We start from the raw sequence: 13,946 nt of genomic DNA, 5'->3' as shown, positions 1-13,946 counted from the left end.
GTTACCTATTAAAACTGCATGTGTCTTTCTTCAAACATACTGAGTCACTCTTTAGGAAGGATGTCCAGGAATTGCATTTTAAACAAGTACTCCAAATACTTGGTGTGCAGTGTAAAGCTTGAGTTCCTAGGTCTGGAAGCAGGATAGTTATAATTAAAAGTTACTGATTTGTCTTCTTTTGTAGAATGCTAAACATCAGGTGGTCAGGGACCAGATCTGCCTTAATTCGTTATTATGTTCTCTACTTGGAAATGTTAAATGCTTACTAAATAATTGAGAATGAATGGAACTAATAACTTTTCCCCTCCCCCCCCTTTTTTTTTAGCAAGCAAGGACTTAGCACAGACGTCTTACTTCATGGCAACAAACAGGTTTATATTTTAATATTTTTCCCTTCTATTTTTGGGATAGGGCTTTACTTGGGTTGGAATTGTCACTTTTTGAGGGGTATATAAAGATATCAGGTCCAGCACTTAGTAAACTAGAACCCAGAAACCCAGGATGGATCTTTGATACAGTGTATTAAAGATAATTCACTAGTAAATGTTGATTTTTCTGTAGTTTTTATATTTTACCTTAAATTTCCAAGGTGCTTTTTAATTTGTTAAGGTGATGTAATTATGTAGTACTGATTGTTTGAAAGCCTACTCAATTCTGCATGTCTTCCTTTGCTTTAAAACATCCCAAGAGCAGGGGTGCTGGCCGCTCAGCTGGGAGAGCATGTGACTCTTGATCTCAGGGTCGTGAGTTGAAGCCCCATGTTGGGTGTGGAGATTACTTAAAAATTAAATCTAAAAAAATAAAAATAAAAAATAATCCAAGAGCATAGTTCTATAAGTTTAGGTAAACTTGGGGTTGATGTGACTGAGAATCTAATTTGGAGGATTTTGCAGTAATTATGGTATTTATTTATTTATTTTAAAGATTTTATTTATTTATTTATTGGAGGGAGCGTGTGCGTGTGTGTGTGTGTGTGTGTGTGTGTGTGTGTGAGAGAGAGAGAGACTAAGCACACATGAGCAGGGGGAGGGGCGGAGCGAGAGGGACAGACTCCCCGCTGAGTGGGGAGCCCAACAGGCTTGATCCTAGGACTCTGAGATCATGACCTGAGCTGAAGTCAGATGCTTAACCAACTGAGCCACCCAGGTGTCCCAATAATTACGGTATTTAAAACTTCCTTTTTCTTCCCCCGTTGCCAGATAAATGTGCGTGTATATGTGTGAAGAGTTAAGATGGTTTTTTCTTCTTCCCTTTTTAAAACAAAAATTAATACATGATTTGTATTACCAAATTACTCGATCAGTCTCCAATTGATTGTTCATGGAAATAAAGATACTCCTATTGACTGTCATTTCATTTTTATAGCCTGATAGGAGAACTTCTTGAAGTAAACCATCAATTAAGCATATTTACAATTGAGAAAGTGATTGTCTATTCATTATTTTAGTTTATTATATCTTTATTTTTTTAATTTAAATTTAATTCAGTTAACATGTACTATAATACTAGTTTCAGGGGTAGAATTTAGTGCTTTATCAGTTGCATACAATACCCAGTGCTCATTACATCAAGTGCCCTCTTAAATGTCCATCACCCAATTACCCCTCTATTCATTATATTAAATAGACCAGACCTGTGATTGGCAAGAGTAAGATAATTTTAAGGGGGTTTTAAGGATTTGATTTAGGGATTACACATAACTGAAAATCTTATAATTTTCCTTAAGTTCTAAGCTGCTTCTCAGGATAATTGATCCTTATTTTAAAAAAACTGAGTACTCTGTCTTTCTGGTTTTGGTCCTGGTCTTTCGTCAGTGTGTGGGATTGAATGACGTATAGCCAAAAAATTCAGAAATGTTACCTGAGCCAGGTGGGTTAATGGAAAATCATGTTGAGTGCTGTATCAGAGCACTGGAGATTTCTTACCCTTCTTACTCTCCAGTGTTTTTTAATTTTTTTTTCTTTTTAAATAATGGAGAGTTTTAACTTTGGGTTCAGAATTGAGAGCTCATGACACTCTCTTGTTTCCTTCCCTCTGATGTCAGCCTGCATTTGACCACATTTAGCCTGCAGTACACACCTCCTGTAGTGGCCTGTGTCTGCATTCACCTGGCTTGCAAGTGGTCCAACTGGGAGATCCCAGTCTCGACTGATGGGAAGCACTGGTGGGAGTATGTTGACGCCACTGTGACCTTGGAACTTTTAGATGGTAAGTTTTAGAGTAAGGGACCTTGGAAAGCACTTGCTCTTCATCTGTCACATATCTGGCCCAAAGTGACTTGATTCAGATGAAAATAGTTAGTTGAGGTTATTCTTGTTTTTTTACTTCTGCTTCTCTGAGTTTTTCTTAAATGTTCTATTTCATTTGTAGAACTGACACATGAATTTCTACAGATTCTGGAGAAAACCCCTAACAGGCTCAAACGAATTCGGAATTGGAGGGTAAGAATTATTGCTGTCAGCTTGTGGAACAAAACCAGTTTTTTTGTCTTTTGACTGCACAGTGAATTACCAGAAATGGGTATGTACCCCAGGCTTGGAATTTCCCTTTTCCTAGTTACGTAATAATCGTGACTTAAGCTTCCTAGCCTGGATACTGGCCCAGAAGTCAATGGTGATAGGTGATAGCAGGATTTGTTTTGTGTTGTGTAACTCTTGTGATACAGTCATTCAGCAACATTGGTTGAATGTTTTCTGTGTGGAGACTGTTAGGGAGAAAATATGGCTTCTCTGAGTCATATAGTATTGGGTTCTGGTAGAGGAAAGAGAGTTACAAGGTTAGAGCTGGTATCATTCTGCTTTGACATTATTTGCTTTTTAAATGGATTTTAGAATTTTGTTTTTATATAGATTACAGGCTAAAGTTGTATTTCAAACATTTTTCAAAGTCTTATAAAATGGAATCATTCTTTTTTTCCTTGGCATTAGATAGAAAGTTCATACAAAAAGTTCCCTGTGGGGGCGCCTGGGTGGCTCCGGTCAGTTAAGCATCTGCCTTTGGCTCAGGTCATGATTCCGGGGTCTTGGGATCGAGCTCCCTGCTCATCAGGGAGCCTGCTTCTCCCTCTTCCTCGTGCTCTCTCTCGCTATCTCTCTCTCTCTTTCTCTCAAATAAATAAAATCTTTAAAATAAATAAATATGTTCCCTGCATTCTCAGAAATCCAGGTTGAAAAACTTAATTTCATTCTCCTGAGTTTAGTGAATTGTAGAAAATGAGTTTGCCTAGGATTCAAAGGAGGCTTGAGAACACATAGGTCATCACTGGTGATCATAGGACACCTCACCAAAATTTCTGGAATTTGCTTTTAGACTAACTGCTGTATTAAGCAGCCATAAGGCATAGACGTTCATGAATGAGTTTTAGAAACGCACAAATTAATTTTTTTAATTGGCTTGTTAACATTGGTATAGATTGCTGTAACTTTTTGGGGGTGTGATGGAACACAACGTAAGATTACCGTTCTAGCAAATTTTTGATTATACAGTTAACTTATAGGCATTATGTTGTACAGTAGGTTTCTAGGACTTACCTTGTATAACTGATTTGGTACTCTTTTACTAATATGCCCTTGTTTTCCCCCTCCCCCAGGCCACTATTTTACTCTGTCTATAGGAGTTTAAATCTTACATGCCTCACATAAGTGAGATCATATTTTGTCTTTCTGTGTCTGGCTTTTTTCACAGCAAAAGCCCTTCCAGGTTCATTCATGTTGTGGCAAATGGCAGGATTTCCGTCATTTTTTTTTTTAATTGTGGTAAAATGCATATAGCATAAAAGCTACCATCTTAATCATTTTTAAATGTGCAGTGCAGTAGTATTAAGTATATTCATATTGTTGGGGAACCATCATTACCATTCATCTGTGTGATTCATTTCAGTTTGTAAAACTGAAACTTTATACCCATTAAATAACTCTCCCCCTTCCCGCTCCCGCCCCCCAGCCCCTGACAACCGCAGTTGCACTTTCTGTCTTTGCCATTTGTCTACTCTTAAGTACTTCATGTAAGTGGAATAATACAGTATTTGTCTTTTCGTGGTTTATTTCACTTAGCGTAATGTTCTAACGGTTCATCCACGTTGTAGTATATTGTAGAATTTTGTTTCCTTTAAAGGCTGAGTGATACTCCATTTTATGTATCCACCACACTTTGTTTATCCATTCATCTGTTGATGGACACTTGGGTTGCTTCCATATTTTAGCTACTGTGAATAATGCTGCCATGAGCGTGGGGTATACAAGTATGTCTTCAAGACTTTGCTTTTTGTTCTTTTGGTTATACACCCAGAATTGGAATTGCTGGGTTGTATGGTAGTTCTGTTTTCAATTTTAATTTTTTTGGAAGTTGTTTTTAAATTTTTTAATTAGAAAAATAAAAAAAATTTTGAAGTCCAGATTGTTCCTTTTTTTTTTTTTTTTTTTTGGTTACCTGTGCCATTGATATCATATTTGGGAAATTGCCAAATCCACTGTTGTGAAGCCTTTGTCCTGTTTTCTTCTAAGAGTCTTACTGCTTTAAGTCCTTTATCCAGTTTTGAGCTAATTTTGTAATAGGTGTTAGGTAAGGGTCCAACTTCATTCTTTTATGTGGATATCCAGTTTTCCCAGCACCATTTATTAAAAAGACTATCCTTTCCCCATTGAATGGTCTTGGCATCTTTGGCAAAAATCATTTGACCATATATGTAAGGGTTTATTTCTGGGCTTTCTCTTCTGTTTCATTCATCTGTATGTTTCTTTATGCCAGTGTCACATTATGTTACTGTACAGTGATTACTGTAGATTTGTAGTAAGTTTTGAAATCAGAAAGTGTGAATTCTCCAGTTTCGTTCTTCATTTTCAGATTGTTTTAGCTATTTGGGGTCCCTTGAGATCCCATATGAGTTTTAGGGTGGCCTTTTCTATTTCTGCAAAAAACATTGGGATTTTGATAGGGATTGCATTGAATTTGTAGGTTCGCTTAGGGTAGTAATGTTCACATTTTAACGATATGAAGTCTTTGAATCCAGAACATGGAATGAGTTTTCCATTTTAGGTCTTTTTTTAAGTTAAAATGTTAAAAAAAAATATTTATTTATTTGTCGGGGGTGGGGGGAGAGAGTGAGAGCGAGCACAAGCAGGGGGAGCAGTAGGCAGAGGGAGAAGCAGACTCCCCGCTGAGCAAGGAGCCTGATGTGGGACTCGATCCCAATGACCTGAGCTGAAGGCGGACACTTAACCAACTGAGCCACCCAGGCATCCCTTCCATTTAGGTCTTACTTCATTTCTTTTAGCAGGGTTTTCCAGTTTTAATTGTACAAGTCTTTGACTTCCCCGGTTAAGTTAATTCATAAGTTTTTTTTTTTGATACTATTGTAAATAGGATTGTTTTCATAATTTCCTTTACAGATTGTTCATGTACAGAAATGCAACTGAAATTTATGTGTTGACTTTGTATCCTGCTACTTTGCTGAATTCATTAATTCTAACTTTTTATGTGTGTAGAGTTTTCTATATAAGATCATATCACCTGTAGGGGCGCCTGGGTGGCTTAGTCAGTTAAGTATCTGCCTTTGGCTCAGGTTATGATCCCAGGGTCCTGGGATTGAGTCCTGCATCTGTCTCCCTGCTCAGCGGGGAGTCTGCTTCTCCCTCTCCTGCCCCTCCCCCTGCTCATGCTCTCTCTCTCTCTATCAAATCACTGAAGTCTTTTTAAAAAAATTATATCCTCTGCAAACAGATAATTTTACTTCCTTGCCAATTTGAATGCTCTATTTTTTTTTTTTTTTTTTTGAGAGAGAGAGATCATGAGTGGGGAGGGGCAGAGGGAGAGAGAGAATCTTAAGCAGACTCCATGCTCAGCACCGAGCCTGACGTGGGGGTCCATCTCACAACTCTGATATCATGACCTGAGCCAAAATCAAGAGGCGTTTAACTGACTGAGCCACCCAGATGCCCCTGAATGCTTTCTTTTGCCTACTTGTTCTGATGAGAACTTCTAGTACTTTGTTGAATAGAAGTGAAAGGAGCATTCTTCCTTGTTCTAGATCTTAGCAGAAGAGCTTTCAGTTTTTCACTGTTGAATGTGATGTTTGCTTTGAGTGTTTCATATATGGCTTTTATTGAGGTAGTTTCCTTCTATTCTTAGTTTGTTGGGTGTTTTTATCACGAAAGGGTGTTGAATTTTGTCAAATGCTTTTTGTGTATCTGGAAGATGGTATGTTTTTTTTTCCTTTATTGTGTGTATGTGGCATATTATGTGGATGATTTTTGTATGTTGAACCATTCTTGCATTATAGGAATAAGTCCTGCTTGGTCATAGTGTATAATCCTTTTAATATGGTGCTAAATTCAGTTTGTTAGTACTTTTTTTTTTTTTAAGATTTTATTTGTCAGAGAGAGAGCGAGCGCACAAGCAGGGGGAGAGGCAGCAGAGGGAGAAGCTGACTCCTTGCTGAGCAGGGAGCCTGATGCAGGACTTGATCCCAGACCCTGGGATCATGACTTGAGCCGAAGGCAGACAGAAGCTTAACTGACTGAGTCACCCAGGTGTCCCACTTTGTTAGTATTTTGTTAAGAATTTTTACATCAGTGGTCATTAGGGATATTGGCCTGTAGTTCCTTGTAATGTCTTTGACTTTGATATCGGGGTAATGGTGGCCTCATAGAATGAGTTGAGAGGTGTTGCTTCCTCTTCAGATTTTTGGGAAAGTATTAAAAAGATTCACCAGTAAAGCCATCAGGTCCAGGGCTGTTCTTTGTTGGGAAATTATTTTGTTATTGATTCAGTCTCCCTACTAGTTACAGATCTGTTTAGATTTTCTATTTCTTTATGGTTTATTCTCAGTAGGTTTTGTGTTTCTAGAAATTAGTCCATTTCATCTAGATTATCTAATTTATTGGCACAGAGTTGTTCAGAGTACTCTTTTTGAAAAAATATTTTTTAAGTCAGGTTTATTGTGGTATAATTTATGTAGAGTAAAATTCACTCTTTCCCCCCCTCCTTAATGTCCGTCATCCAGGTCCCCCACCCCCAACCCTCTCCCCTCCAGCACCCTGAGTTTGTTTCCTATGATTAAGAGTCTCATGTGGTTTGTCTCGCTCTCTGATTTTGTCTTGTTTTGTTTTTCCCTCTCTTCCCCTATGATCCTTTGCTTTACTTCTTAAATTCCACATCTGAATGAGGTCATATGATAATTGTCTTTCTCTGATTGACTTATTTCATTTAGCATAATACCTTCTAGTTCCATCCATGTTGTTGCAAATGGCAAGATTTCAGGATTTTTGATTGGTGAGCAGTATTCCACTGTGTGTGTGTATATATATATCACATCTTCTTTATCCATTCACCTGTTAGTGCACATCTGGGCTCTTTCCATAACACAGCTATTGTGGACATTACTGCTATAAACATTGAGGTGCATGTGCCCCTTCGGATCACTACATTTGTATCTTTGAGGTAAATACCTAGTAGTGTAATTGCTGGGTCTCAGGGTAGCTCTATTTTCAACTTTTTGAGGAACCTCCAGCTGTTTTCCAGAGTGGCTGCACCAGCTCGCATTCCCACCAACAGTGTAATAGGGTTCCCCTTTCTCTGCATCCTCACCAATATCTGCTGTTTCCTGACTCAATTTTAGCCATTCTGACTGGTGTGAGGTGGTATCTCATTGTGGTTTTGATTTGTATTTCCCTTATGGCAAGTGATGTGGAGAATTTTTTCATGTGTGTGTTGGCCATTTGGATGTCTTCTTTGAAGAAATGTCTGTTCATGTCTTCTGCCCATTTCTTGATTGGGTTATTTGTTCTTTGGGTGTCAAGTTTGATGAGTTCTTTATAGATTTTGGATGCTAGCCCTTTATATGATAAGACATTTGCAAATACCTTCTCCCATTCTGTTGATTGTCTTTTGGTTTCTTCTTCGATTGTTTCCTTTGCTGCGCAAAAGCTTTTTATCTTGTTGAAGCCCCAGTAGTTCATTTTTGCCTTTGTTTCCCTTGCCCTTGAAGACGTGTCTAGCAAGAAGTTTCTGCGGCCACGGACATAGAAGTTGCTGCCTGTGTTCTCCTCTAGGATTTTGATGGATTCCTATCTCACATTTAGGTCTTTATCCATTTTGAGTCTATTTTTGTGTATCATATAAGGAAATGGTCCAGTTTCATTCTTTTGGATGTGGCTCTCCAGTTTTCCCAACACCGCTTGTTGAAGAGACTGTATTTTTTCCATTGGATCTTCTTTCCTGCTTTGTCGAAGATTAGTTGACCGTACAGTTGAGGGTCTATTTCTGGGTTCTCTGTTCTGCTGTGTGTCTGTTTTCGTGCCAGTACCATACTGTCTTGATGATTATAGCTTTGTAATAGAGCTTGAAGTCCGGGATTGTGATGCCACCAGCTTTCGTTTTCTTTTTGAACCTTCCTTTGGCTACTTGGGGTCTTTCTGGTTCCACACAAATTTTAGGATTATTTGTTCCAGCTCTGTGAAAAAAGTTCGTGGTTTTTGATAGGGATTGCATTAAATTTATAGATTGCTCTAGGTAGCATAGATATTTTAACAATAGTTTTTCCATTTCTTTGTGTCTTCCTCAATTTCTTTCAAGAGCGTTCTATAATTTTCTGAGTACAGATCCTTTGCCTCTTGGTTAGGTTTATTCCTAGGTATCTTATGGTTTTGGGGTGCAATTGTAAATGGGATTGACTCCTTAATTTCTCTTTCTTCTGTTTTATTGTTAGTGTATAGAAACACAACTGATTTCTGTGCATTAATTTTATATCCTGCCACTTTGCTGAATTCTTGTATGAGTTCTTGCAATTTTGGGGTGGAGTCTTTTGGGTTTTCCACACAGAGTATCATGTCATCTGTGAAGGGTGAGAGTTTGACGACTTCTTTGCTGATTTGGATGCCTTTTATTTGCTGATTTGGATGTCCTTTATTTCTTTTTGTTGTCTGATTGCTGAGGCTAGGATTTCCGGTACTATGTTGAACAACAGTGGTGATAGTGGACATCCCTGCCATGTTCCTGACCTAAGGGGAAAAGCTCTCAGTTTTTCTCCTTTGAGAATGATATTTGCTGTGGGCTTTTCTTATATGGCTTTTATGATATTGAGGTATGTTCCCTCTAACCCTACACTCTGAAGAGTTTTAATCAAGAAAGGATGCTGTACTTCGTCAAATGCTTTTTCTGCATCTGTTTCGAGGAGCATATGGTTCTTGTCCTTTCTTTTATTAATGTAGTGTATCACTTTGATTTGTGGATGTTGAGCCATCCTTGCAGCTGAGGAATAAATCCCACTTAGTTGTGGTGAATAATTCTTTGAATATACTGTTGGATCCTCTTGGTTAGTATCTTGGTGAGAATTTTGGCATTCACGTTCGTCAGGCATATTGGTCTGTAATTCTCCTTTTTAGTGGGGTCTTTGTTCTTAGGATCAGGTAATACTGGCCTCATAGAAGGAGTTTGGAAATTTTCCTTCCATTTCTATTTTTGAAACAGCTTCAGAAGAATAGGTATTAATTTTTCTTTAAGTATTTGGTGTAATTCCCCTGGGAAGCCATCGGGCCCTAGACTCTTGTTTGTTGGGAGATTTTTGATTACTGCTTCAATTTCCTTGCTGGTTATGGGTCTGTTCAGGTTTTCTGTTTCTTCTTGTTTCAGTTTTGGTAGTTAATTCATCTCTAGGAATGCATCCATTTCTTCCAGATTGCCTAAGTTCACGAGTACCCTTATAATCCTTTTTATTTTTGTAGAATTCATAGCAACGTCTCCACTTTCATTTCTGTTTTCAGTGGTTTGAATCTGTTTTTTTCCTAGACCATCTAGCTAAAGGTTTAATTTTATTGATGTTCTCAAAGAACCAACTGCTAGTTTTATTAACTTTATTCTATAGTTTTCTATTTTGTTTATCTCTGCTATAATTTTTGTTATTTCCTTCCTTCTGTTTGCTTTGGCTTTAGTTTATTCTTCTTCTGGTTCCTCACATTATAGTTTGTTACGTTGAGATCTTTAATGTCAATGTTCACAGCTATAAATTTTTCCCTTAGTGCTGCTTTTGCTGCATCCCATAAGTTTTGATATGTTGTGTTTTTGTTTCCGTTCATCTCTGAGTATTTTCCAGTTTCCCTTTTGATTTTTTTCTTTGATCCATTGGTTGTTTAAAAGTGTTTTTTAGTTTCCACACTTTTTTGAATTTTCCAGTTTTCCTTTTGTTACTGATTTCTAACTATCTTGTTGTGGTCAGAAAAGCTAATGTGTGATACCTATCTTTTAAAAATCTGTTGAGACTGTCAATGGCTTCACATATGGTCTGTCCTGGTAAATGTGCCATGTGTACTTGAAAAGAATGTTTATACTGTTGTTGGGTAGGGTGTTCTGTATATGTCTGTTGATCTAGTTGGTTTATTTTTTTAAAGTTCTCTGTTTCCTTATCTTTCGTCTGGTGGTTCTGTCCAGTTGTGGGTGGGTATTGAAGTCTCCAAGGGAAGTCTTCTGTCAGTTTTGATTGTCTTTTATTAGGTATGCAAATGTTTTTAATTGTTACAATTGCTAAATTCAGCCTTTTATTAATATATAATGTCCTTTTGTGTCTCTTGAAACCTTTTTTGTTTTAAAATATATGTTGTCTCATATTAGCGTAGCCACCCTTGCTCTTCCTTGGTTACTGTTTGCGTGGTAAATGTTTTTCCCTCCTTCCATTTTCAACCTGTTTGGGTCTTAGGATCTCAGTTGCTTGTAGACAGCATATAGCTGGATCATATATTTTTATGCATTTTGACAATCTTTGTCTTTATTGGACAGTTTAATCTGTTTACATTTAAAGTAATTATAGATAACGTCATTATGCTTATGCTGTTTATTTTCTACACGCCTTGTAGCTTTTTTTTTTTTTTTTAAGATTTTATTTATTTATTCGACAGAGAGAGAGACAGCCAGTGAGAGGGGGAACACAAGCAGGGGGAGTGGGAGAGGAAGAAGCAGGCTCATAGCAGAAGAGCCTGATGTGGGACTCGATCCCACAACGCCGGGATCACGCCCTGAGCCGAAGGCAGATGCTTAACCGCTGTGCCACCCAGGCGCCCCCGCCTTGTAGCTTTTTGACCCTCATTTCCTGCATTACTGTCTTTTAGTTGATTTTTTCATAGTGAAAATTCTAAATTCCGTTTTCATTTCTTTCGTGTATATTCTATGTTTGTTTTCTTTGTGGTTACCATGAGGATCACGTTTAACATCATAAAGTTATAATTTGAATTTATACTGGTTTAACTTCAGTAACATATAAAACTTCTCTTCTTTATAGTTGGGTCCCCATATCTTTTAGTTGTTGAAGTCACAGAATTGTCTATACATTGCATGCCCCAGAACATAAACTAATAATCCTTTTTTTAAACAGGTTTTTTTTAAAGATTTTATCTGTCAGAGAGAGTGCGCACGAGCACAAGCAGGAGGAGAGGCAGGCAGAGGGAGAAGCAGGCTCCCCAATGAGCAAGGAGCCAGATGTAGACTTAATCCCAGGATCCCAGGATCATGACCCAAGCCAAAGGCAGAGGCTCAACTAACTGAGCTACCCAGGCATCCCTAATAATCCTTTTAAATGCCTTAGGGTCCTAAATTGAATAGAAAATAAGGCTTGAGTTACAAACAAAAGTTACAGTAATACTAGCTTTTACACTAATAATTGTGTTTTTTTCCTTAAAATGTATTAATGTATTAACCATGTAGAAAACAAGAAGCACAGTCATAGACCATTGTTAAAACAATAGTAGCTTTTGGGGCACCTGGCTGGCTCGGTTGGTACAGCATGGGACTCTTGTTCTCAGGGTTGTGGATTCTAGTCCCACGTTGAGGGTAGTGATTACTGCTAAAAAAAAAAAGTAGCCTTTATAATTGCCCATGTATTTACTGAAGATCTTTATTTCTTCATATGGCTTTGATTTACTATATAGTCTCCTTTCATTTCACGTTGCAGGACTTCTTCGAGCACTTCTTGGACAACTGACTGGTTTAGTAGTCATGAACTTCGTCGGCTTTTACCTATTTGGAAATGTCTTAATTTTTTGCTCACTTTTGAAGGACATTTTTGCTGGATATAGCGTTCTTGGTTGACAGGTTTTGTTCTTCTAGCCCTTGGAATGTATTGGTTCACGGTCTTCTGGCCTCCAGCGTTTCTGATGAGATACCTGCTTGTGATCTTTTTGAGGATCCCTTTCACCTGTTGATTCACTTCTCCTGTTGCTTTCAGATTCTCTGTCTTTCGCTTTTGAAGTTTGATAGGTCTTGTGTGAGTCTCATTGAGTTCATCTTACTTGGAATTTGTTGAGCTTTCGTTTCTATTAATGTCTTTATCAAAGTTGGGAAGTTTGCAGCCATTGTTTTTTCATATATTCTCTCTGCCCCTTTCTTTCTTTTCTCCTTCTGGAGTTTTCATGATGCATGTGTTGGTCCAGTTGATGGTATCCGATAGGTCCCTGTTCACTTGCTTCAGTCTTTTTTCATTATGTTCCTTAGATTTAATGATTTTCATTGTGCTATCTTAAAGTTTGCTGATTCTTTCCTCCACCTGTTCAAATCTGTGTTTGAATCCCTTTGGTGGATTTTTCCTCGTGGTTACTGTACTTCTCAGCTCCAGAATTTCTTTTTGGTTTTCTTTTAGATTTTTTACCTCTTTATTGATACTTACATTTTGTTCATATATCGTTTTCTTAATTATCTCCATCACTTCCTTTAAGTTATTTGAATATATTTAAGGGAGTTATTTTAAAGTCTTTGTGTGGTGGTGGTTCTGTCATCTGATTCTTTTCAGGGGCTGTTTCTGTTGATTTATTTTTTCCTTTGAATGGGCCATACTTTCCTGTTTCTTAAAATGCTTTGTGATTTTTTTTGTTGGACACTGGACATTTGAATCTAATAATGTGGAATCTAATCAGATTCCCAATCAAATTTCTGTTCTTTTGTTATTATTTTTGGATGGGGGGTGGGTTTGATTTTGAATGGTGTCTCTGCTGAGGATCAGCCTGAGGTATATTCTTACTTCTTTTCTGATTCTTTCCCTGGGAATGTGTGGTCAAAATTTTCTGATTTTCTCTGTATATGCAGTTGTGTTTTAATATCCTGCTCTTTAATGTCTGGCTCCCAAAATGGGAAAAAAGCAAAAAATGAAGGGGAGAAAGGGTGCTGGTCCTTTAAGTCTCCTGGAAGTCACTTTAGCCAGAGGGCGAGGAGCTTGCAACAGTAGAGGGAGGCGCAGTAACAGTGACTGCCTGCCTCTTAGTCTGTACCTCTTTGGCCAGAAGTGCAATCAGGGGTCAGAGCACAGAGTCTGATAGTTGCAGGAGAGAGTCTTTTTGCTGGTACTGGCTCCCCCGGAGTGTGTAAGCTGCTCCAGCAACAGGTGCACAGCTGCCTCCATTGTGGCTGGGGTAGGAGATGGGAAGTTGCTAATGTGCTGAGAGGTAAAATTGATGTAAATTAACCCCAATTTACTATCTAAGGCTTACCCCAAAGGTTGCAAGCCTTTAACAGACTCCAGTGTTCCAGAGTAGTTACATTGGACGAATTCTGCCAGTGCAGTTGTTGTCTGAGGGGGAGAGATTCCTGGTGCTTCCTACTCTGACATTTTCCGAGAATCCTCCTCCTCCTTTTTTAAGGCTAAGTGTGATTTCATTGTGCTTATATACCACATTTTGCTTATCCATTATCCATTAATGGACATTTCAGTTGCTTCCATATCTTGGCAATTGTGAATAATGCTGCAGTGAACATGGGAGTGCAAGATCTCCTTGAGATCTTGTTTGTATGACTATTGACTGAGGGTTTTTAAAATCTTACTTCTAGTGGTTATAATTAATGATCTTAGAGTAGCTGCCTACCTATGGCTATCCAGAACTTCCAGTGTTGCAGCAAGCACAGTCTCCTCATTCCAGTTTTTCTTTCCATTTTATAAATTACCTGAGGTGAAGAGATGTCATTTGCTTCATTCC

The 13,946-nt window shown here is 38.1% G+C and overlaps 1 protein-coding gene across 1 annotated transcript in view; it reads left to right on the top strand.

The window, feature by feature from the left end:
- Nucleotides 1–13,946, top strand: part of CCNT1 (cyclin T1) — a 34,309-nt gene that overhangs the window by 14,282 nt on the left and 6,081 nt on the right. The window contains exons 6-8 of the mRNA XM_045801161.2: nt 326–371; nt 2,045–2,208; nt 2,371–2,441. Of these exons, the coding sequence (XP_045657117.2) occupies nt 326–371; nt 2,045–2,208; nt 2,371–2,441 (281 nt within the window). The remainder of the gene's footprint in view (nt 1–325; nt 372–2,044; nt 2,209–2,370; nt 2,442–13,946) is intronic.

This window comes from Ursus americanus, chromosome 25, assembly GCF_024610735.1.
Source record: "Ursus americanus isolate L20-20 chromosome 25, mUrsAme1.1.p, whole genome shotgun sequence".
Classification (NCBI taxonomy): domain Eukaryota; kingdom Metazoa; phylum Chordata; class Mammalia; order Carnivora; family Ursidae; genus Ursus; species Ursus americanus.
The sequence above is the reverse complement of the archived record's forward strand: the minus strand, read 5'-3'. Positions and strand labels throughout refer to the sequence as shown.